Here is a 23,595-nt window from a genome sequence, read left to right as displayed (position 1 = left end):
CTTGATTGTAGATGCAGCTAAATGAAGAGTTATGTTTTTCCACAGACTGCTACACCGACTGTGTGGAGTTCTGAAAAACATCCACAGTATCTGTATTCAGCAGATGTTTGTTTGGCTTAAAACAGGTGTGAATCAGGTGTTTGTTTCCTCGCTAAAGGAAATGTTGGCAGGATGAACAGTTGTTTCCTTTGATGAAACTATGTGTGATAATTACACTTAACTGCTCACAAACCAGAGTTTTGCAGACCTACAGCGTGTGTGGTAGAAAACCCGACACACCAAACCTACATGAATGCATTTACACACACACTACCTCTTATTTTGTTCAAGTGTGTAAAAATATAACTGACATAATGGTTTTAGTAAACCTTAGAAGTGTGAAAATACACAAAAAATAAAAGTGAATTCACAAATGTTTAATGTAAATTATAAAAACAAACTTTTTTTTTTCTTTAAATATAACAATTTGTTTTCAAGTAAGCACAATAAAGAACAGTTGAAATAGCAGCAGCAGCAGTAAAAAAATACAAATTTGGTTTTCAGTCTGGGGTTACAGTAGTCTAAAAAAGTGGAAATCTCACATACAGTCGACACCCGGTTTGTTACACTAGTGCTCTAAAAACATCAGTCACATCATCTCTAAATGTTGGAGGAAAACAGCGCAACACTGACTTATAGGATATGTTCAGTCTACAGAACAATAACTCCCATATCTTAGCTGTAGGAGTAGTGCCGACTAACTGAAGACAGAAATTTAACTTAAAACTGTATAAGTGCAATGACCGAGTGTGATGTTGTAGTATTTTAAAGGCGTCTGTCAGCTGATGCTCAGTTAAACTCTTCCTGTAAACAGTCAAACAGTGACAGAAAGTAATTTGAGAGACTACACTGTCTGTGAAGTCTGACTCCTTCTGCACAAGTGTAGCGTGACGTCTCCGTTGTGATGGCCGGTCATCAGCGTGTCCCCGCATCCCCATCGAGCCAGCTGCCAGCCTTCGCTCTCGGGAGCCCAGACCATCCTCGAATCCCCCCGGCGCCCGAGCTCCCACACGCACACGCAGCCGCTCTGACTCAGGCCCACCACGCTGGAACTGTTAACGTCGGCCTCGCACAGCCTGCAGGACACAGAGGCAGATGGGACTGTTAGGTTACATTAACGCACAGGAACACGCGCTTCATCTGTCGTCGGTCGTCGTCTCACCTGCCGGACCAGGCTTTGGGCGGATACAGCCGGGTAGCCAGAGCAGATTTTCCGCTCAGAGGGTTAACGGCGACCAAGGAGAACAGCGCTGTCTTCTTCCTCTCTTCTTCCTTCTCCTCCTCCTTCAAAAACCTTTGATCTTTTGCTTTGGCCTCTTTTTCTTCTTCCTCCAGGGAGCTGAGAAAGTGATGCTGCAGCAGGACTAATAACACTCCCTGTGAAAGAGCGTGTGCACAAACAAACACGCATAAATGAAGACTGCATTAAAATCATCTCAAGAGTGAGACACTTAGACTTAGACTCACACAGTAGGAGTATCCTCTGAGACAGGCCGTGTGTGATAAACCGTCTCCGAGGACGATTCTCCGCAGCAGTTGTCCAGTCTTTAAATTCCTGTAACACACATAAGAGTTAAAAAAAAATCTTGACTAGAGAAAATAAAGAATCCTGCAAAATTTTCCTGATGATGATCTGAGGTCTAGTGTCGGTCTAGTGCCCCCTTGTGGCTTCTTTGCTGAATACTGTATATTCATGTGTAAATGTACAGTGAACATTTATACAGCTTCTTTCTCTCAAAGAGGAACGGAGTGCTTACAGTGATACGTTCAACAAAGCCAAGGATGGTGTTTAATGAGTTTCATGATCAGCTAAAAGATGAATCTTTCGTCAGCGCTCCTTCTCAGAACACACAGAAAGAACAAAAGATTAAAAAGATCACGTTTGTTAATTGTGTGACTTGCATCTTATCACTAAATCTAAAACTTTTGCCTAAATTAAATAAAAACTTTATGTTTTAGAGTTGCTCCTGACAGGCGTCCTGGTAGCTTAGTGATCTAAAAGTCGGTTTATACTCAATCAGAACTAGTTTGTACAATGTTTTATCCAAACATGTCGGAAATCAAAAGTGTTTATAGTTGTTCAAAATGGCTGGAAAGAGCAGATGAAACCCTGGCTCTTTCCTCACATCTGCGCAGCTGGCCAATCACAGCATGAAGTGAGTGTGAAGGTCGGATTGTCTGTTTCACAAAGTTACAGAAACGGTCAGATAAGCTGATGTTGGAAACGTGCAGAGGGGAAGAGGTTTCTGAAGCTATAAGACCATCCAACAAGCACTTCTGAAGAAGTATAGAGGCAGCTTCAGACATGTTTTCCAGAGACCTTTGTTTCGTGTTATATCTCCTCTCTTTCTCCTCATGAGTCCTGTCTGTATCTACACTGTGAACTGTCACATAAAGGCAGCGTACTGGTCTAAAGGGCCACAAGTGGGCACTAGTCTGTTGTACATGCCGCGTAAGCAAAGCAAACAGAGGAAAACTCCAAACAGGAAGGACCAGAGTCAACATTCAATGCACGGACCCTTTCTTCTGGAGTGACTATCAGTATTTATATTGAACCTTCCTCTCACTGCTCCAATCTTTCTCACCAAACAAAGAGGCATCCGCCCTCATCAGTGCCGATCAGAGCATCTGAAAGTCCGTCCACTGGAGCGATGGCCCCGACACAAACACCAGGAGACGCGAGAGGCTGAGAGCTCTGTGTGCTGACGGAGAGAAAGAGAGAGATGACGCACCGAGATACCAGCGCGCTGAGAAAACAGCTGAGAAAGAATAAATACAACACCGATGTTGCTGAGTTACCTGTTGCTGTCTGATAGTGTGAACACCTGCAGCGTGGAACCACACGCTGAGTAGGAGGAGCTGACCACTCTGGACCCGGGAACAGCCACAACAGCCTGGATGACGCCCTCGCACAGCAGCACATGTGAGAGGCTGGAGCACGACAGCATCCTGCGCACACGAACACGGATACGTTTAACTGCTGAAAACACCAAAGCTTTACAAACTTCAACAGCTGGTTTCCTCAGGCATAATTCGTCTCGGTGCTAGACTAAAACAAATTCGGAGATGCTCGTTGAAAAATCTCTCTGGTCTAGCTCCAGGCTATTCACAAATACAGCTCAAATGTTTAAATATCACCGGTTGACGGTGTTGTATTCACCTCACTTCTCTGATCTCCAGCTGACCCAGAGTCACACACATCAGTCCGGCAGCATCCGGGACAGGAAACACATTGATCACCGGCTGTAAGCAAACACAAAAATGAAACATTTTCATATGTATGACTGAATTAAAGGGACCATAGTGTCCCCAAAGTGTCCATCAAGAGTCATGTCCTGTCCAAGAGGGGTTTTTTTTAATTTTAAACGTACATACCACTAAATGTCTCAGTTTTAATTGTAGTTCTGTTAGAGCTGCAACTAATGATTTCCATTACTAATACATATTCATAGATTAATAGATTATTTTTTTGATTAATCAATTGTTCACTGAATCTATCGAAATATAGTGAAAAATGTCCCTCACAAGTTCCCAGAGGCCAAGGTTTTCCAAACTGTTTTATGTCAAATTGACACATTTTGTCATTGTTTCAGCATTAATTTCTGTTTAACGAGGTACGCTGTGTAGTTTTTTGGTTAACTCACTTTTAAATTCTCTTTCTCACCAAAGATACCATGTGTATCCTCATAAAGATGCTGAATGCTTTTCCTTAACCATAATACATTTACAGACAATTTTTTGGAAGAATTTGAAACCTACATTGTTTACGTCCATGTTTGCCTAACAGCAGTCTTCTGCTCTCTTGCCTTTTATTGGTGTATTGCTACTCTTGATATGAAGGCACGCATGTGGACACACACACACACACACACACACACACACACACACACACACACACACACACACACAAAACACTCACCTCATTGAAGGTCCATGTGTGTGTTAGGCACCATTCGGATGCTGAAGTCTGACTCCACAAACACACGGCCCACTTTCCTGCTGCTGCTACAAACAAACTGCCTGAGGATCCGAGCAGACAGCACGCGTCCACCAGACAGCCTCCTGCTGGGGCCTGCACACACACACACACGCACACACACGCACACACACACACACACACATAGTAATCTCTATGGATACTGCAGATACACACCTAAATTCTTGCACAACACATGAAACATCCTTTTTTTTTACCTTTAATAACTGTGTGCAACTCATGCGTTCATCTGCTGTTTCCTCTGTTCTTGCCCCCACCTGCCCACCCGTGCCCTGCACCTGGATGTTGGAGGCGGTCTGGAACCGATCATCTGTAGCTGGAATCTCTGAGAGGGCTCGGATCTGAGCGAAGGGCGAGACGGGAGGTAGGGAAGTGAGGGATGCACAGGGAGAGAGAGCTGGAGGGGAGAGGGCCTGGGTGGACGGGCTGTGAGGGGGAGGCAGGGTGAGAGAAGGGGCGGAGGGAGAGGAGGTGAGTGGGAGGGCGGCGACGACGGGGTGCGGGGTGAATCCTAGGGACGGTAGCGTGGGGCTGGAGAGGAGAGCGGATGAGGGCAGGTGTGGGGTTATGAGGGGGCAGGGTGCTGAGGCCGGAGGGGGGCTTAGTAAGAGCTGAGAGTGGACGCTGTGCTGCGGTAAAAGCTTCTCCTGATTTTTATTTTCCACTAATCTGTCTGTTAGAAGATTTGTTGCAGGTTCAGAAGGTTCCTTTGAATCTTTGACGCAAGATTTCGGCAGTTTCACAGGAGACTCTTCAGTATTGCTGCATGCCTGTGCAGCGGAGCAGTTGTTAGAAGCGCCCTCAGGGGATTCCTGTGGAGGGTGATCAGAGAAGGGAAGAGTCTCGTTGAAAGCTTTATCTTCTTTTTGGTGGTTTGTAGGCCTCTGATCCTCCAAAGGATGGACCAGACCAGAACAATCTGTTTGTTCTTCTGATGCTGGTTGTTTAATTTTAGGTTTATCGCTCTCTTTGCCTGCAAGTTTGTCTGCGAAGTTCATAGAGGTCTGAGATTTGACAGGGTGGTCCACAGGTCTGTGTGTGTCGCCGGCTGAGACACCGCTCTTACTGTGAGTGTTCAGAGTCACAGGGTCTTGCTCTGTATATTTATCTACATAGTTAACAGCTGATTCTGTTGAGTTTGTGTCACTCTGGCACTCTGTATTAAGGTTGTCAGTCTGCTGCTCTCCGGGGGTTTCTGTCGTATCAAACGACTCATCAGCTAAGGACGGGCTTGTCAGTTTATCTGTGAGATTGTTCTGGAGGTCAACGGGCCGTGCCTCTTTGTCTTTATAGGGACGGGGTGATTTGTTGACTGTGGGTGTGAGGCTGAGCGGGAGCGGTAGAGGCGTTGCTGAGTCGCTACCGTAGTGGGTGTCAAAGCGCCGGTTGCTGCCACGCGTGTTATGAGACGGCGATGAGAAATGTTCTACTCCTGATTCCACAGCGACTCGGCGAAGTTTGTGAAGTTTCAGGGAAGCAAACTGGTCATCGGGGAGATGGAAATCTTGATGCATGTCGAAGTTCGCCAGGTCGTTGACCAGCGGGCCGGGGAATAAAGACGGGAGAGGAAGCGGAGACGTTTGTGCGGCTGGAGAGGAGGGCAAGAGGAGAGATCGCCAGCTCTCTGCACCTGCAGGACACATTTAAAAAAAGAAATGTGACATGATTTTAAAAAAAATGAAAAAGGCACTCCTTCATCAACATGCTCCTTACTGTGTGTTTCACTCGCTGTATATCAGGCGCGACCCAACTTACATAATCAGGCTGGATTTATTTTTTAATTATTATCAATAATACCAGTAATGAATTTAATCATTATTTGTCAAAAAATATTGAAACACATGAAAGAGAAATACTGTGACATTGGATGACATTAGGGCTGCAACTAATGATAGTTTTCATTATCAATTAATATGCTGATTGTTTACTTGAGTAATTTATTAATTCTTTGGTTGATAAGATGTCAAAAAAATAGTGAAAGATGTCCATCCCAGTCTCCAAACCTCATGTCTTTTTTGTTCAATCAACAGTCAAAACCAGGAAGATTTTCAGTTTAATATGATAGAAAACATAGAAAAGAAGCAAATCTTCAAACTGAACAGGATGCAGAGAAATCATTACAGGTCTAGTCGACATATTCCTTTATTAAAATGAGCAAGAGCCGTTTTTTAAAAAAAAAACTAATCTGTGATTCATTTCCTGAGTGTTGCTCCATGTCTGACAGGTGTGGGCATGCAGATGCTGTTTGTTTCATGAGCTGAGAGCATCAAAGTGTGATCTCTGTGTTGACCGCGATGAAAGAACATGTGCAACAGTTTGGTTCTTTCATGTGTTTCTCATTTTTGTTACAGACTACAACAGACTTCAACAGCACACAGTCATGAGCTATTTTTATACATAATTAATCATTTTGAATTTCTTTGAATTCTCTTATTCCAGCTTCTCAAATGTGAATATTTTCTGGTTTCTTCAGTCTTCCATGACAGTAAACTGAATATCTTTGGGTTGTGGGCTGTTGGTCGGGATGAAAGAAGACATTTGAAGATGTCATCTCAGCTTCTGGGGGACAGTGATCAACATTTTTCACCATTTTCTGACATTTTATACACCAAATGACTAATTGATTAATTGAGAAAATAACCAAAAGATCTGTCTCTGTCATTGACACACACACACACACACACACACACAAACATACGTATATATTCTCTATACAAGTCTTACTTGTGTTCCTCTGTGTGGATCTGTTAGTCTTGTCGCTGCTCTTGAGAAAGATGGGATAGACCTTCCCCTGCTGTCCAGACGCAGGGCCGGACTGAGCTCCGTTAACCTGAGAGGAAGGCTGTGTAGCTGCGCTGTGGGTGGATGCATTCTGGGCGTCTTCTGGCACCGGAACAGTTTCTTCTGGATTGAGGCAAAGCTTTTCTCTATCAGCTCCATGGAGAGAAAGGTCGGAGGAGAGTGGAGTGCTGGTGGGTTGAGGATCATCTGAGGTTTGTTCAAGGCCTGGATGATGGGTGTCTAAACTAAGAGAGCATCGTGGGGTCTGAGGTCTCCCTCTGCCCCTTCCTCTCCCCCTCCTCCTCCCCCTGCCTCTCCCTGGACGAGCAGTGCGGGCAGTAGGGGATGAAAAGGCATCCGTGTTGGTCTCACCAACCGAGATCTGATCCGATATCTCACTGGAGGTCTGACTGAGCTCAGCGGACGTGTCGGCGGCCTGCGACTGCAAATCTGCGCGTTGATCTGAACGCTCACCGTTGCGTGTCTGTCCGCCACGTCCCCGGCTCCTGCGACGTCGTCCCGTGATAAACTGGGAGAGGTTGATGGCCTGGATGTCGGGCTGGCTCTGTGAAGATGTCATACGTCTTGTGGTTCGGATATAGTATTCCACTGGGAAAAGTAGTCCTTCCACTAGTGTACAAGAGTCCAGGAGGCCCACACCCTTTTCATCTCCTCCCATCCCACGTTTTTCTTCCTTTACTTCCACGTCATGAGTTTGTTCACTGTCTGTTTTCTCTCCTGCGTGTTGTTCAGTATCATTATTACTGTTCTCTCCAGACGGCCTACCATCTCTCTGTACTCTCCTGTTCTCATCCTCCTCTCCTCCATTTGTCTCCTCTTTCCCTCGATCTTGTGTGAAATCTTGTCTCCCTCCTTTAGTGTGTATAGCAGGGCTCGAGAGTTCATTCCCTTCATCTCTCAACTCCCTTTTCCCTTCACCTTCTTGCATCTCACCCGTTTCAGAGTGTCCTTGTGTGTTCCAGTGTGACAGCAGCAGAGAGGGAGACTCAGATTCTGAAGGAGAAAATAGCTCTTCACTTTCATTCACAACCTCCGTTCCCTCCGATTTAACCGTCTCCTCGTCTCTCTCTGTTCCACCCTCCATCCTCTCGCTCTGCTCCTGTCCTTCCTCGCTGTTGTCTGCGCTCCTGCCGGCTTCGGCGCTCCTCCTTTCCCAGCGCAGGCGGCTGCTTCGTGACCTGAGGCGCAGGGCGGGATTGGGTCTGTGACATCTGGCTGCGTCATGGCCTGAGTCTGGGGTCAACGGGCAAGTGACATCGGTGGGGAGCAGGAACCTGATCCTGGAGCCATCAGAGTCTGCTGGCCCTGATGAAACACATATACATACATATTACATATACACTCATATATGTAAATTCCTGGAATAGTAAGTGAGTGATCTGTGACCTGTTCAAAGCAGGTTACAGTGTGATATTCATGATGCTCAGCACAAATTGTTCTCCATGTATAAGGAAAGATGGCCTGTTAATGTTTGGTACAAATATAAATTACAAACATACTGTCTCATGAAAAACAACTACAGTGTAGAGTCTTATATGAAGCAGAATTTAACTATAAATCAAAGATCTTTGAGTGGACAGTCAGACAAACATTCAGGTACATTACAATTAACTATAGAAACAGGCTTGGTGGTCTCACTGAAGAGAAGATACTTTGTTTGTTATGTAATTTAAGTGAGAGTCCATTTCATGTTTTATTGTTCATTATATGATGATTTAAGGGCTATTTTTTGTGATAGAAGTGTTGACAACTGCCAAAGACTTTTGCTACATAATGTTTTGTGTAAGAAGTTAGATTCATGTCCGACTAATGTTTCACCATTGCAATTTTTTTTTTTCTTTTGGTGTCTTATATAATTGTATGTGCGTGACACAATAAATAACACTTTATAACTACCTATACCTTATAACTTACTGTATTATTGTACACATTTACATTCAATAATAAATGTTATTTTCCTGAAGAAATCAGGCAACATGACAAGAGATTACACTTAAGTAAATCTTCATAAACAAAGTCCTTTTTGTCTTTCTTCCCTTTCACCTTCCCTGCTACCTCCTTTTTTTTTTATAGGTCACTACCTACATACTGTATATCTACACCTACACTTCAATTGAATCCGAATTATAACTGCAGATATGTACTGTGTATTCTGTATAAGATGTTATCTACCTGTACCTTTATATTAAGATGGACTCATGTCCAATGTTTTCCTGGTACTGAGGTACACCTGGAGCTCTCCCAACTGAGAGCGTCCAGTGTCGGTGAAGATGTCGATGGGTTTGGATGGTGTTGTTTGACTGGTTAACTACTGATTAAGATAGACTCACGTCCAGTGTTCTCCTGGCACTGAGGTACACCTGGAGCTCTCCCAACTGAGAGCGTCTAATGTTAGCAACAATGTCGATGGGTTGGGACAGTGTAGTTTAACTGGTTAACTACTGGTTAAGATAGACTCACCTCCAGTGTTCTCCTTGCGCTGAGGTACACCTGGAGCTGTCCCATTGCGAGTGACCAGTGTGGCTGAAGATGTCGACGGGTTGGGATAGGGGTCAGATGTCACTTCTGGGTCTCTCTGGTCCTGGTTGTTCTGTTGTGTGATCCTGCTCCTCACATGTTTCCGCACTGCATCCAAACGCTCAGCACGCTGCAAGCAGATCAACGTGTGTGTGTGTGTGTTTGTGATAGACAGACAGTTTCTTAACTGGGCTTTTAGAAGCAGCTTGAAGGAGTGTAACTGTGTTACCTGTAGTTTCTGAGCTGTCCTGAGATATTCCCTTTGTAACAGAGCCAACTTCCTGCGCAGCTGAGTGGGGAAAATGTTTAACAGGTCAGCAGCAGTCTGAGGTGATAAATGAGCTAAATGTTCATGCAGACAAATGTAACATTACCTTCTCCTTGTCGTCACAGTGCAGTGTTGTCTTCAGCTGCTCCTCACAGTGCAGAGTATTGTCCTCCATCCTGCTCACTCGCCCCTAACATCCAGCACACACACGACTAAAGTTATTTGTAAAGCAGCACAGCTACATTAAGGTGGTTTTCTGAGGTACAAAGCAACGTAACCTACGTGTATTTTGACTCAACGTGTGAAATAACATTAATTAGAAAGCTAACGGTAAGTTACAGTTCTAACTACTCGGTAAACTTTTAGCACAGAAACATTAACGTCAAGAGTAAACAACAAAAGTTTAAGTTGTTTACACACTAACGAATCTATTCCGCTGAAATGCTTAGCTGTGATTTAATAGAGTTAATGTTAATGGCAGACTTACAGTGACTCTGCTGGGGTGTCCATGTAAATTTCATTTTGATGTTCGATCAGACGGGGATCGATTTACTTCCAATTTCCCGCGACTCTGCAAACAGGCTCGATCAGTCGAACTCAGATGAGTCGATCAGTCTGATTTATTATTTACTTTTATTGATGCGTTTTGTGTAAATATAACTTTGATAACTAAATTAATAAAAAAAATTGTCCAAATTACTCTTTTTCAGACCATTTCCAATGTTTCAAACACTCACACAGTAAAATTATGTTCTGTAAAATGTAGAGGACTGCTCTAACTTGAATAAAAGGCAGTCTGACCAACAGTTATGGCATTTACTGTTTAAATACATTATTGTTATTGCTTTTAATTTATTTTTACTTAACCCTTATTTGACCTGGAAAGCTTCATTGAGATTGACAATCTTTATAATTGAATATTATTAGGTTCTCTTCTTTTCATACACACATTTTCTTAACTTTGTCATTTTTGATAAACATTATATAGTCTGTGTGAAGATCACTGCATGTTATTCACACAACTAATCAAGGCAGACAATAGATAGATTCAAGACATTTATTATATATTTATATATAATTCAATACATTTGATCAAATCATACATAACACAGCCAATATGACTGTCTTATGCACTTGTTAATGATGTTGATGAATACACAAAGTTAATGCAGACATGGCAAACAAAAAGTCTGGCTGGTTGTGGTCCTGTCAGAGCTGCGGCTGCAGTCTGACCAGAGGAGGGATGTATGTAAGATGAGACCAGTTCAAGGAGACACAGGAGCTTTTACAGGGCTAAATAAAAAAAACAGGGAAGCAAAATAAATATTACTTAACTAAAAACAACTTTGCACTATGAAATAAACACAAGTGCATATTTACTTGACAAGCAGCATCGGGTCTGTTGATCCAGATCTCCTGATGATGTCACAGAATTATAGACGTATCCATCGCTGTGATCACAGAGAACCTTTCAGTTCAGATCAGGCTCAGTCTCTGCTGACTGTAAAGAAAATATGTACAACCCAGTGAGATTACTGACACTCATCAGTACAGATCAGGTGTGGAAAAAGCATGATACTGAACTGAAACTATGTACTCATCCAGTGTGTGATCCTCATCCTCATCCTGGAGCCATCAGACCTGCAGGATTAGAGGCCTGAGTGAAGACCACTGCTGAGGGTCAGAGGTCATGATGAGAAGGCTGAGCACGTATCGGCTGTTTCCGTAGCTGCAGCTGTAGCTATTTCATCCTGCTGTCTGTGACTCTGCTTTTACCAAGTAAAAATATAACATATATAACATATCAATCAGTCCTGCAGCTCCACATCCTGCCTCATAGTTTTTCAGCAGCCGCATAAACCAGAAGTGCACTGATTTCAGACAGAGAAAGACAGAACTAAAGAAATCTGGACTTCTGTCTGAATTCTGGATGTCTGTTATCAGACAGGAGACAGACAAGATTAGGGGGTAGGGTATAAGCATGAGAGAGATGAGATGAAAATAACACATTTCAGTGTAAAAGGTCAATAATTTAGTTAAATCTCAGTGTGAACGTGTATTCCAAAACAGGAAAAACAAACTATCTTTTCTGTCTTGTGTCAGTCTTGAAAGATTCCAGATCAGTTTCTCACAGCTCAGACAACAAGGTCCAGAATTCCCACACAAGTTATTTATAAATCACACTTGTCTACAAAGCTGTCTACTGTTAATCTGGCAGAGCCTGGTGTGGGTTTGTTTATTTGAATCAGTTTATCAGTCTGACTACATCACAGACAATAAAGCTACAGTGGTTTACTGTCAGTCACAAATACAGGAGACAAAGCAGCTGTTGTTGTTCGTTGTTGTTATTATCAATTAATATTACCAGTGTCATAGCATGGAGAGATTATCGAAAAGGTTATGTTATGAATATGACATAAATTCAGAGATAAAATAACATCTCTTATCATTTATCCGGTTCCACAGCAGAGAAACAGCTGAATAAATGTCAGGAACAAACTTACTGAAGGACAGCAGATAAATATCAGCTCGAACAAAGAAAAGTCTTAAGAGTTTCATTCATTACAAACATAATGAATGAAACTCAATTTAACTAATGTACTTTTGGTAATGATGATATGTCATGACCTTTTTTAAGTAGAAAAGTCTAAGCAGAGACAGGGGTCGCAGATTAGCCTTGGCTAGAAATCCTATATGCAACACATCTGTATCATGTTATTGTAACCTGTTACAATGGTTTTTGCATTATCCCGGACAAATGACCTATGAAAAAAAAATTGACTAAAGTTTCAGTGAAGTTAGTCATAAACTTTGAAACATTGCTTCTGCAGTCTTCATAATGAGAAATTTTCCTTTATCTGTATTCACTTATGATATCAAAATAATACACTCTGGTTATGCCCAATTAGGCAGTTAACTTTGATTGGAATTTTAATAAGAATTTATTTAAATTTTGGTTTTTATCGTTGTATCTTATAGGACCATAACATACCAGTGCCTTGTTTTATGGACAGAATGGAGGTTTTCCATCATTTTACAGTAGGTACAGAGACAAACACCTTTCTTCACATGTGGGTTCATGTCAACTAGAGCCCATATGTCTTTGTTTAGAAACAAAGACATTACATAGTTTGTCCATCAGAAAGCACTGACAAGTTTATTTTTCAGCTGTAAAAAGTCTTGCTCTCATGTTTTGGTTATAATTCTTTTAAATTTAAAGAAAATTATTTTTGAATTAGCCAATATAGTGGTATCAGAATTTTTAAACTCTCTGTATCAGCCTCAAAAATCCAGTATCTGTCTCGCTATAATGTCAACCTGAAAGAAATGACTGAAACTGCCAGATATGAGTCTTTTCTGCAGAGAGACAAAGTGAGCGGGTTTGTGTGTATGTAGCTAGTAAAGCCTTGCCATCATGAATAACGTTCATGTATTTACTGAAAACTATCAGAAGCATTAATGAAACTCGTGGAAGTTATAAATTTTACACATTTTAATGCCAAAATAGTTGTTCCAGTACACTGATGGTATTTTAAAAATCTGTACATACATGCAAATACATAGGCTTCAAATGAACAGGGTGTTGAACAATTTTTCTGAACAAATTAGAGTTTAAAACTAAGTGAAATACCAAGTTGTCTGGGACTGGTACGGATGAAATAATAAAATCAGGCTAAAGTGTGTTGTACAGTGCAAACCCTACTCATTTGGCACTCTGGGTAGGCTAAAACAAATCTTAAAACTGTTGCAGACGGTATTTCATCATATTTGCATCTTGGTATCTAAACATTCATAAGCTACAGTTTTATAAAGAGAAAAGAACATGAAGAGAACAGTTCATTACAATAGAGACTGCATATATACAGCAGGAAATTGGCAGAAAGGATAAACATTTTGAAAGTCTGCATGCATTGTATTGTATGTACTGTATTATTGAATTGTTTTTCAAAAAACCTGTGACAAAGGAACTTTTGCTACATCACCTTGGGCAGGTTTTGAATGTTAGTATGACACATTATTTGTGATTGTCTGACAACCTCAGTCCAGGTAGCATGGGTCTTTATTCTGGTCTACATGCTCAGTGAGATTGTATTGTTCAAATGTATATACAGGAGTACAGTTTCAGCAGTTTTCTAGTTTGGTGAAACCGTCCTGCTCCTCAGACATCCACAGGTGAGGTACTTCATGGCGGTCATGCTGACATGCATGAGAGGGCCAAGGTTAAAGAGCATGTGGTAGAAAGCGTGGACAGACAGGCCTCCAGTTTCATCAGCGTATTTCAGCGCTACGATGGGCGTGTACAAAGGGTTGGTCAGATTACGGAAACGTGGACTGCTTGCTTCAATCACTTTCTTGGTGCACTGCAGAGAGCAGAAAAGATTTGACGGTTAGACTTACAGATACAGACACAATGACACATTGAGGCAGTGAGCTGCTTGTGAACTTACTCTGGCGATGTCATCAGGTGTTTGTCCCAGTGTCTCAAAGATGTCCACAGAGGAAGGAAGATAAACGTTCTTGAAGTAATGCACTGTGTCAGGATCGGCTCCGGGGAACTCCTTCTGTCTCACATCCTGAATCATCTTTGCCTCAAATTCTGTGTGGACCGGGCCCGGCTCAATCAGAGACAAACTGAGGAGAGAGAAACACGGTAAACTGAAGGCGCTGGGGTAGAGGAACATACCAACAAACCAACCAACAACCAACAAGTTAAACTGTGAACTAAATGAGGAGAACAAGAACACTAGAACTCAACAACAGAGTTTCTTTATGTGGAGGAAGAGTTGTCTGGGATAAAACTAGTGCTGAAATAATTAATCACCAGAATATTAATCAACAACAACTTAAATAAGTCAGTAACCCCCCAACACCTACCCTCTTCTGGATGCAGTCAGCCCAAAATAAATGGACTGTTTTACTTTGACTCTTGCATTGAATTTGGTCACATTTCTTATATTGTTGGACTGCCATACTGCTTTGAATCGTCCTATTCTAAAGGTTTTCGCTGAATATTCTGCCACCGATTGGATTTTGGATTCTTTTAACACCAGGTGTTCTTTTGAAAATGAAAAGATAAGACTCTAATCTGTTGATACACACTGTGGATGTCAACTTTTCTATCAGCCTGTGTCTCGCAGGCAGGACTGTATTAGCCTGATATTCAGACTCAATAGACATTTGTTTTTACTAGTTGAAAAAAAATCTGAGATAAGGGCAGCAATTAAGAGATCTGAATGCAGGCTAGAACAGTGGGTGGTACACGGGCGGTACGCAGTCATTTTAATTAACTTGACAAATACAAATTACTGTGGGTTCGATTTCCTCTATCTTGTACAAACAGAAACTGTTTGGGTTTTTTAAAACTGCTCCTAAGACAAAATAAGCAACTAGAAGACGAGACTTTGGTCTCTTAGGACTTGATGACCATTTGTCTTTCTTTTATAAACTAAAAAATGTATCAATTAATTGAAAAAAGAGATGCATCAGTATTGAAAAACATTATTGTTTGGAGCCTGATGAACTGAGGGGATCAGCTACTGGTGAGGAGGAAAGCAGCTGACAGGATTAAGGCTTGCTGTTAAATATGAGACAATTTGTATCTCTGTCACTGCTTTGTAAATAACAATGGCATTAGCAACAATACTCACGTGACATTAAACTTCAAGAGCTGCACAGCCAAACTCTCACAGAAACCCTCCATGGCAAACTTGGAAGCTGCGTACACGTCATTAAATACCACTCCTGCAGAGAGAAAATACATGTTCAAATTTTACTTCCATTTTGTAAATATATTCTGTGAAGACATACACTAGTACTTAAACTCCATTAGTCACTGTGTTATGAACAACTCGTCCATTCGTCCATCATCCACCCATTTATCTGTCAACCTGAGGCCGACAAACCTGTTATTTCTCCCCTTAACATTAACGCCCCAACCCGCCTCCTGTCCCTTTCACGCCTCTGTCTCTGCTCACCTTGCAGTCCCATGACGCTGCTGACCACGATGATGTGTCCTCCTTTCCTTTTCTTCATATCAGGCATCACCTCCTTGATCATGCGGATCACTCCAAAGAAATTGGTCTCAAACACTTTCTGCATCTCTGCGATAGGGATGCTCTCCACTGGACCCACCAGGCCGATACCTGCGTTATTGACTGGTTAAGAGAGGAGGGAAAGGGAAGACATTGAATGTTCAACATCACCTCTATAATATAGCAAAGCATTATGCAGCATGTTGTGGATGCATTCACTTTTACTTACTGAGGACATCGACATGACGATCTTTGATGCCGTTAATACACTGTTTGACAGACTCGTCGCTGCAGACGTCCAGTACAGCCAGAGACAGAGTTTTCCCATATGCATCCCCAGCAGCTTCCACCAGTTTATCTTTACGTTTCAGATCACGCATCGTGGCTATGACTGTGGACAGATGAGTGACAAGGGGGGAAAAAAAAGAAAAGCGTGAGTGTGAAAGAGATCATTTGTGTAGTGATTTGTTTTGGCAACACATGCTTTATCTCTGTTGGGCGTGTAAATACATGCTGAGGTAAGATGATGAATGGGAAAAAATAGGGCTCCTTGCCACAACAATTAACCATGTGAAAGGAACTGAATAAAGCTGAAAGCTGAAGTGTGTTTAAATTGCTCTTTGAAAAGCTGAAAAAGGTTCCTGTGGTTTTATGGGCACATTCTGACCTAAATTGGTACTTACTGTATTAGTATTAATGTCTGAACACCATTTTATATCAACTAAGATTAAATAATAATTGTTTTGTGAGCGTTTAACAGCATATTCTATGATCTTTAACTAATAGCACAGAGTCAAAATTATTTTTTTTATTGTTTTAGGATCCTGAGAAGTTATTTTAGTATCCAGTACAGTGGTAGATATGCATTTAGTGGTGTGGTGCTATGGATAGCAATGTTGGTCTGTTGGTCTGCCACTTTGTGCCTGACTGAATTATCTCAACAACTGGATGAATTGCCATCCATAAAATTTTGTCCAACCATTCCCCAGAAGCTGAATCCTACTAACTTTTCCTCTAGCATCATCATGAGGTGGACATTTTTGTTTTTAATGAAATGTCTCGACAACTATCGGATAGATTGCCGTGAAATTTGGAACAGACTTTAATTGTCCCCAGAGGATGAATTGTTAAAACTCTGGTGATCAACTGACTTCATCTAGTGCCATCATCAGGTCAAAGTTTTGACTTATCCAGTGAAATATCTCAATATCTACTTCAACAATGTTTTCATGGTTTTTATGGTTACTAGACAACAAAGACTACTGACTTTGGTGATCCCTTATTTTTCACAGAGCGCCATCAACAGGTTAAAAAATTTAATTTGGGCACACCCTAGTAGCCTTCTGGTTAAGACTCATGTTACACAACCACAATGTTATGCAAAATTCAGGCGGATCTTTGCTGCATGTTATTTCCCATCCCTCTCTCCTCTTGTTTTACAGTCACCTCTCAACTATCGCTATAGTAACCCCCACCCCCAATTTTAAAAATGTATCCAATTCTGTAGTTTATGACCAAATACCTGCAAAACTATGACATTCTCATTATCCTCAGCTGTACTTTGTGTTTAGTGCTAATTAGCAAATGTTAACATGCTAACATGCACAACCAAAATGGTGACCATAGTAAACATTATACCTGATAAACATGCAACATGTTAGCATTGTCATTGTGAGCATGTTAGCATGCTGACATTAGGATTTAGCTCAAAGCATCGATAGGCCAAAGGTCAGCCTCACAGAGCTACCATCATGGCTGTAGACTCTTTGTCTTATTTTATACTTGTTTACTTAAAAGGTACATTTATAAGTATTTTAAGTTTATTGACTCAGATTTTTATGGTCTATGAGACAAGGACAGAGGATAATAGATTGTTGATATAAAACTCACACAATCAAAAAATACAGTTTTTCTGCTGTTACAGAAACCTTGTTGGGGAGGCAGCAGTCGGGGACTAAATTTCTATTCCACAGGAGGCAGTGAATCAATATTATCACCTGCTCAGCATCTACCATCAAAGTGCCCTTGAGCAAGGCACTTAAAGAAAACAACTCATTAGAAACTCACAACTGTACAGCACAAGCAGTAACACCTCAGACTCTGAATGAATTTACTGACATCCACACTGGATTTTGTATTGTGTGCAGATGTCACTCTTTTCATCAGTGCTGTTGATCTATTAGCCAATGTGCAGGTAATTATGTTCTTATTTCTATGGGCAGCTTCCAAGTGCGTTCATGAAAGGATGTAACACTCTTTCCCTCCCTGCAACTCCAGCACTACGCCTTCAGGCTGCTGCTGTAAATAGAAATGTGATTAGGCAACCAGCTCAGGTAAATGCGGTTACAAAAAGACAATATTACTATCTGGCGGGTCACACTGAGTTCACTGGCTCAGACTGTGTGTAGACTCACACAAGATACAAATAAACACAAACGTCATGTTATGTTGTGTAGACTCATGTGTCCTGATACTTTTTACTTGCCTGTGCCAAAAATCTATTGATTGATGCCAGACTATACAGACCTCAGCTGACAGACGTGATCACTTCACTCCTGTTTTAGCCTCTTCATGCTGGCTCCCAGCATGTTTTAGAATAGGTTTTAAGATCTTACTGATTACCTTTAAGGCTCTTCATGGCCTCTCTCCCTGCTATATCTCAGACCTCTAAGTACCATACGAGCCAGTACATACTTTGAGATCTTTGGGCAGAAGATTTTCTCTTGATTTATCTTACACTAAATTGGTTTTAATGATTTTACGATTTGCCTGTTTTATTTTGCTGCCCTTATATACACTTTGTAATGTGGATTTTGCTCTATAAATAAAGATCATTATTATTATTATATAATGTGTGTACTACATATACAAAAACATCAAGTACCAGATTCTAGCTCCTGGTGCGGCATCAACACATGTTCTGTCTGTCTGCACACATGTATGTTTGTAGAGTTTAAGTTGAGAATTTCTAACGTCAGTGATCCTGTCTTTGTGTATATTTCCTGTCATAGGAATGAACGGAAACAAAGGAGTAAAGGTCATGGAGAACTGCGAAGGAGACGCAACAAAAATATGGTCCAAGGCGGAAAGGCATTTATAGGTGAGAATGGAGGGTAAAGCAAACACAAACACACACAAAGGAACCTGTGTTCATATACATCCCTTCCTGACTCACCCCTATGGGCTGTTTTTTTTTTATCTTCATGAATTCACTTTCTGAAAAACTGGCTGAAATAACACAAAAAATAGAAAAGCTGCTGCTAAAGATAGTCAGCGTAGTAAAGATAATCTTAAGCAGCCTTAATATAGACACTGTCGTTACGGCAACCAGTTTACATATCAGCATTAGTGTCTTTCCCTGGTGCTCATGTCACCTGCTTCCTCCAGGAATAGCCCTCACCAGCAAACCCTCTGGCCAGCCTTTTATCCACAATGGAGATCAGTGAGTTGGATGATAATTAGCCTAAGTAAGGCTGTACTAAGGCTTTAGCTATTGTGTGATGTTACATGTATCTTAAAGATGACTTAAGGTTAAGTTGGGATCAGAGACATAACTATGTGTATGGCAGGAGGTTTATCCTTAATCTGGAAATCTAAAACTCAGGACTATATGATTAAAAATCATTGAGGCTTCTGATCATAACCAACATGTCTTCCATCTCTTCATCTTTATTTCATCTCTGTGTTAAAATGCTTCAGCCCCTACAGAGTTTTATATTTGATATATTCTTACATATATATATATATATACCCTGATATACATGAAGCCATTTGTTCCCATTAATTTCTGCATGGGTGAAAATCAATTAGCAGTAAAACTTGCTTGAGTTTTGTCATTTTTGTCAGTGTAATGTTATCATTGCATAGTAGTGCAGCCTGATTAGAAATGTCAGTCACTCATGAAAATATTGCAAAAGACAACAAATTCAATACAGTACGGAAATAAACGGAGACTAATATTTCCAAAACACAGCAGTATGTTTTGCAAAATGGTTTAAATATAAATGTTTGTGCTAGTAATGGGCTAAAACACTGGTATGGTCCTTTAAGAGAACCATCAACAATTGGGGAAATTGGCTAAAAATAGGGAAATAAGGTTAAATGAAAACTGGATCTGGATTGATTTTGCTCCTTCCTTTTGTCACCATCCTTATTATTTACTTCATGTTATGTTATATGAAAGAATAAGTCAAATTTAAAACTCTTTAGGGGCTGAAGCATTTTAATACAGAGATGAAATAAAGATGAAGAGATGGAAGACATGTTGGTTATGCTCAGAAGCCTCAATGTCTTTTAAATAGCACATGAGCTATTGTGCTGAAGAGGAATACAATTATATAAATGGTGTAGTCTTTTTAATGTCAAAAATAGACAGCGTGTAGCTTAAAGCTGCTTTGGAGGAGGATTTGGGGTTGGTTATATTAGATGAGCAGTGGAAGGAAGCCTACTACACACACAGTCTCAGTTCATATTCGACATGGTCTGATGTTACACTGATTTAATTTTTCTGCAGTGAAACGTAGCAAACTGTATTTCAATGTTGACTCTATTTGTGAGCAGAGGATTCTGCTTCTTGTCTCCTTGGCACTCATGTTTTCGAGTTCTGTTTTCCATTAGATATTTTGCGGTCAAGCAACATAATTTGATACAATGATAGCAATATTTCTTGTCTGAAAATTATTTAAATACATAATTAGCCTACAGCGTTTGTCACTCTAATATATTGCAGGATAATTCTTCCTAAACCAGAAACATCTGCAACTGCTCTGTCTCATTTTATGACTGAGGGAAGTGATTCAGCATCTAAAAAAGCTTAGATTTATGTGTTGCGGATGGTGTGAAAAATATAGCAACATATCATGGATAAAGATAAAAGAAAGGTGTTGAACCTTTTCCTGTAAAATTGAGACACATTTAAATTATGTCTCTCCCTGACTGGATGTAGGCTGAATTTCTAGGTTCTGTATGTCTTGAAAGCTACGAATCAATGCACAGAAGGAATAAAGTTAATATTATCAGACGAAATATGATACATTGTTTGTTACTATGAGATCCCCAAATCATTTTTACTGCAAGACACCAAAAAGCAAAGGGCAGCTCTGCCTCTGAAGTGTCCACAAGAAAGCTGTGTGTGACCTCTGACCTCCCTGTGGAGAGAGGAAATACTGTAGGTGACAGAGTTTCCTCTTCAGAGGTCAGTAGAGAACAAGGTGTAAAACACTTTCTTGAATCTGCTTCACTGTGTCTTTTTCTTATTTTTTTTTAGTCCAGTTTAATCTCATTCGTTACGTTTGACCTGAATCCTCATTTTCCCCTAATCTGGTGCAGATGTTTTTTTTAAAAAGACATTACACTACATTTATTTGGCATAAAAGCATTCAAACCATGTAGGAGTGAGAGCTAGATGTCGTCTGAAATTGGGAGTGTGTCCCTTAAACACACAACGAAACGCCTGTTCAGTGCTACAGTATAAGAAGCGATAGATAGGAATATACATGTTTTTAACATTTAAACCACTGCAAATACAGTTTCAGTCAGCTGTAAGAACATCATCTGCAATTAGATGAGCACAAACAGAGATGGCATTAATCTACATAATCATGTGGACTTTGTAATACTCTTATGCACACTGAAGTCATGATGTAAGAGTCTTATCTTATACAGTATATTAAATGAACTGAAAGTTAAACAAATCATGGAGGATTTGCCTATTTATATTGTTTTATCAATATTAATCTCTCTCTCTCTCTCTCTCTCTCTCTATCTCTCTCTCTCTCACACACACACACACACACAGACACATTTACCGTGGTAGCGCTTCTGCTCATCATTGGCCAGCATCACGGCCATCCTCAGGCCGATACCGGAGGAGCAGCCGGTGATGAGCACCACTTTCTGCCCGGGACTCGCCATATCTCCGCTGCCTGTTGCCTGCTCTGTTGGTAAAGTGAGACACCAGCGGACAACCAGCTCTGCAGGATGAGTGTGGATCTGAGGTGAAAGCCACTGTAAGAGGATAAGAGAGAGTCACATGGACACATAGCCACAACGCAACAAGACTGAGATTATCTAACCGGTCTGTCGCCCCGGTTGGTCCTATAGTAGTATTTTGTTCCATGACGGGACAATACTTAAAACTCTTAGACATCTGACCTGACCTTTGTTTCCCCACCAACTGTGCACTGAGTGGTTATATATATATTTATAAGGACAAACACGTAAGGAACAATTTGGAGTTACATTGTTATTTAAAAGTCAGCCTCTAACCGGTAAATAGATTTGGCGCCGCCCAGTGGTCAATATGATTCTTCAATTTGCTGTAAATATGAATGAGATTTCTTCTGGCCAAGAGAAAATCAGGCTACATTATGCATGATGATGCCAGGTGATACTTTGACAGAGTCAGAGTCAGAAAAGTTATATTTGTGGCTAGTATAAAGCAGTGGTTCTCAAACCTTCGCACGTCCGGGACCCTTAAACTGACATAAATTAGACCACAGACCCCCATCTGATAAGATTTTTACTTTTAGATGTTTTATTAAAGAAAGTGTATGAAACCACCAACATGACCAAAATAGTCACACATTCTGTCATTGTGTTAATTATGGATGAATTATAGTGAAAATAAATGATTCCCCTTTTTGCTGGAGCCAACCTCAAGGACCCCTGGGGGTCCCTGGACCCCACTTTGAGAACCACTGGTATAAAGGATTAAACAACCGCTACATACACAGATACAATCTCTCTTTTGCGCGCGCACACACACACACACACACTTGGACACAAAGGTATAGCTGCCAGTCATAAGTGTGAGACAACCTACCTGAAGCAGGAGGAAGGGTCTTTGGAAAAATGCCTGGAATCTGTTTTCTTCTTCTTAAAAAAAGTCACTCTGTTTAAGTGCCTGAAAACAATCTAATGCTGTTACCAAAACACATTTTAATAACTATTATACAGTAGATTTAAATGGTCTTAATCATAAAACACAGATCATAATCTGCATTGTTTTACTACCTGAAGATTATTATTATTATTATTATTATTATTATTATTATTATTATTATTCACAGAAACAGTATTTCCTTCCCCACATACAACTATGTAAAGTTCCTTATCAAGCAATATATCCACTGACACTTTTCTTTAGTTATACAGGATTATCCAGATTACCCAGGATTTAATCAGGCTTCCATTTAATGTCGTAAGAGTTTATCTAGTTGAAACTGTGCACAAATCAACATCTTTAACCTGGCTCTCTCTTTCATATGCAAGTTTCATAATGTCTCTTGTTAATGCAATTTTAGACATTTCTTTCAGTTGTCTTAAATCTATTTTCCTTAATTCATTTAGATTTAAAACATATATCACTCTTAGATTTTAACTTGCTCTTATATGAAGTGTATTTTATTACAATTGTATGTATAAAACATGCTACTACGCTATATAAGTACATTTAGATTTCGTATTATTTTATTTGATTATACAATTGCATTCAGTCATGAGTCACCTGCTCCTATGCTACATGTGATCTAAATAAAAAAGGGTACATAAATGTCTTCCTTGTCAGTGCAGATTATCTTAAAGGAAAGCTGCAGCACTACTACAGTGGAGACCTGCTCATATAGAGGTATACATGTGTACGTATGCATGTGTGTGCATGTACTGAGCTCAGACTCCGTCGGCCTCTTTCACCCCATAAACATCTCCTAAAAACTCCTAAAAAGGTTTCTGATGCCTCCCTGTGAGAGCTGCTGGCTTAACTTTTCCACTTAAGGAATAAAGAATGATAAAACCTCAAAGTAGAAGGCAGGGAGCACATTTAGGTTTTTATTGTGCCTATAGGAAGAGTATGGTGTGTGTGTGTGTGTGTGTGTGTGTGTGTGTGTGTGTGTGTGCGTGTGTGTGTGTGTGTGTGTGTGTGTGTGTGTGTGTGTGTGTGT

The 23,595-nt window shown here is 40.7% G+C and overlaps 3 protein-coding genes across 5 annotated transcripts in view; 1 reads left to right on the top strand and 2 right to left on the bottom strand.

Annotated features, from left to right (window-relative positions):
- Positions 1-401: 401 nt before the first annotated feature.
- Positions 402-10,209, bottom strand: palb2 (partner and localizer of BRCA2). 3 transcript variants are annotated; one of them, XM_067585224.1, is made up of 14 exons: positions 10,111-10,209; positions 9,730-9,813; positions 9,585-9,644; positions 9,329-9,485; positions 9,169-9,198; positions 6,761-8,143; positions 4,234-5,666; positions 3,959-4,111; positions 3,200-3,282; positions 2,839-2,988; positions 2,625-2,741; positions 1,507-1,594; positions 1,202-1,416; positions 402-1,115 (listed from the first exon to the last, which is right to left on the bottom strand). In XM_067585224.1, the coding sequence occupies exons 2-14, from the start codon at positions 9,796-9,798 to the stop codon at positions 884-886; spliced, it is 4,170 nt and encodes a 1,389-aa protein (XP_067441325.1). In that variant the 5' UTR covers positions 9,799-9,813; positions 10,111-10,209; the 3' UTR covers positions 402-883. The 3 variants fall into 3 exon arrangements, with proteins under 3 accessions (XP_067441325.1, XP_067441324.1, XP_067441326.1); XM_067585223.1 differs by lacking the exon at positions 9,169-9,198 and having other exon boundaries at positions 9,299-9,485; XM_067585225.1 differs by lacking the exon at positions 9,169-9,198 and having other exon boundaries at positions 9,299-9,485; positions 9,730-9,835; positions 10,111-10,168.
- A 2,895-nt stretch (positions 10,210-13,104) lies between these two features.
- On the bottom strand, positions 13,105-21,583 carry LOC137180046 (retinol dehydrogenase 8-like). The gene is made up of 6 exons (XM_067585222.1): positions 21,463-21,583; positions 15,885-16,046; positions 15,599-15,778; positions 15,272-15,365; positions 14,072-14,255; positions 13,105-13,984 (listed from the first exon to the last, which is right to left on the bottom strand). The coding sequence occupies exons 1-6, from the start codon at positions 21,566-21,568 to the stop codon at positions 13,757-13,759; spliced, it is 954 nt and encodes a 317-aa protein (XP_067441323.1). The 5' UTR covers positions 21,569-21,583; the 3' UTR covers positions 13,105-13,756.
- Positions 21,572-23,595, top strand: part of LOC137180045 (collagen alpha-1(XI) chain-like) — a 46,377-nt gene continuing 44,353 nt past the window's right edge. Inside the window, exon 1 of the mRNA XM_067585221.1 lies at positions 21,572-21,663. The gene's annotated coding sequence lies outside the window, so the exon portion shown is untranslated. The remainder of the gene's footprint in view (positions 21,664-23,595) is intronic.

Source organism: Thunnus thynnus, chromosome 3, assembly GCF_963924715.1.
Source record: "Thunnus thynnus chromosome 3, fThuThy2.1, whole genome shotgun sequence".
Taxonomy (NCBI): Eukaryota; Metazoa; Chordata; class Actinopteri; order Scombriformes; family Scombridae; genus Thunnus; species Thunnus thynnus.
The sequence above is the reverse complement of the archived record's forward strand: the minus strand, read 5'-3'. Positions and strand labels throughout refer to the sequence as shown.

Excerpts from the sequence above, each read along its gene's own strand:
- palb2 (XM_067585223.1), bottom strand. The coding sequence starts at position 9,798 with ATGGAGGACAATACTCTGCACTGTGAGGAGCAGCTGAAGACAACACTG. Across the intron at positions 1,595-2,624 it reads GGCGGATGCCTCTTTGTTTG|GAATTTAAAGACTGGACAAC; the intron begins GTGAGAAAGATT and ends TGTGTGTTACAG. Across the intron at positions 1,417-1,506 it reads TCAGAGGATACTCCTACTGT|GGAGTGTTATTAGTCCTGCT; the intron begins GTGAGTCTAAGT and ends GCTCTTTCACAG.
- LOC137180046 (XM_067585222.1), bottom strand. The coding sequence starts at position 21,568 with ATGGCGAGTCCCGGGCAGAAAGTGGTGCTCATCACCGGCTGCTCCTCC. Across the intron at positions 15,366-15,598 it reads CAGCGTCATGGGACTGCAAG|GAGTGGTATTTAATGACGTG; the intron begins GTGAGCAGAGAC and ends TTCTCTCTGCAG. Across the intron at positions 13,985-14,071 it reads CACCTGATGACATCGCCAGA|TGCACCAAGAAAGTGATTGA; the intron begins GTAAGTTCACAA and ends TGCTCTCTGCAG.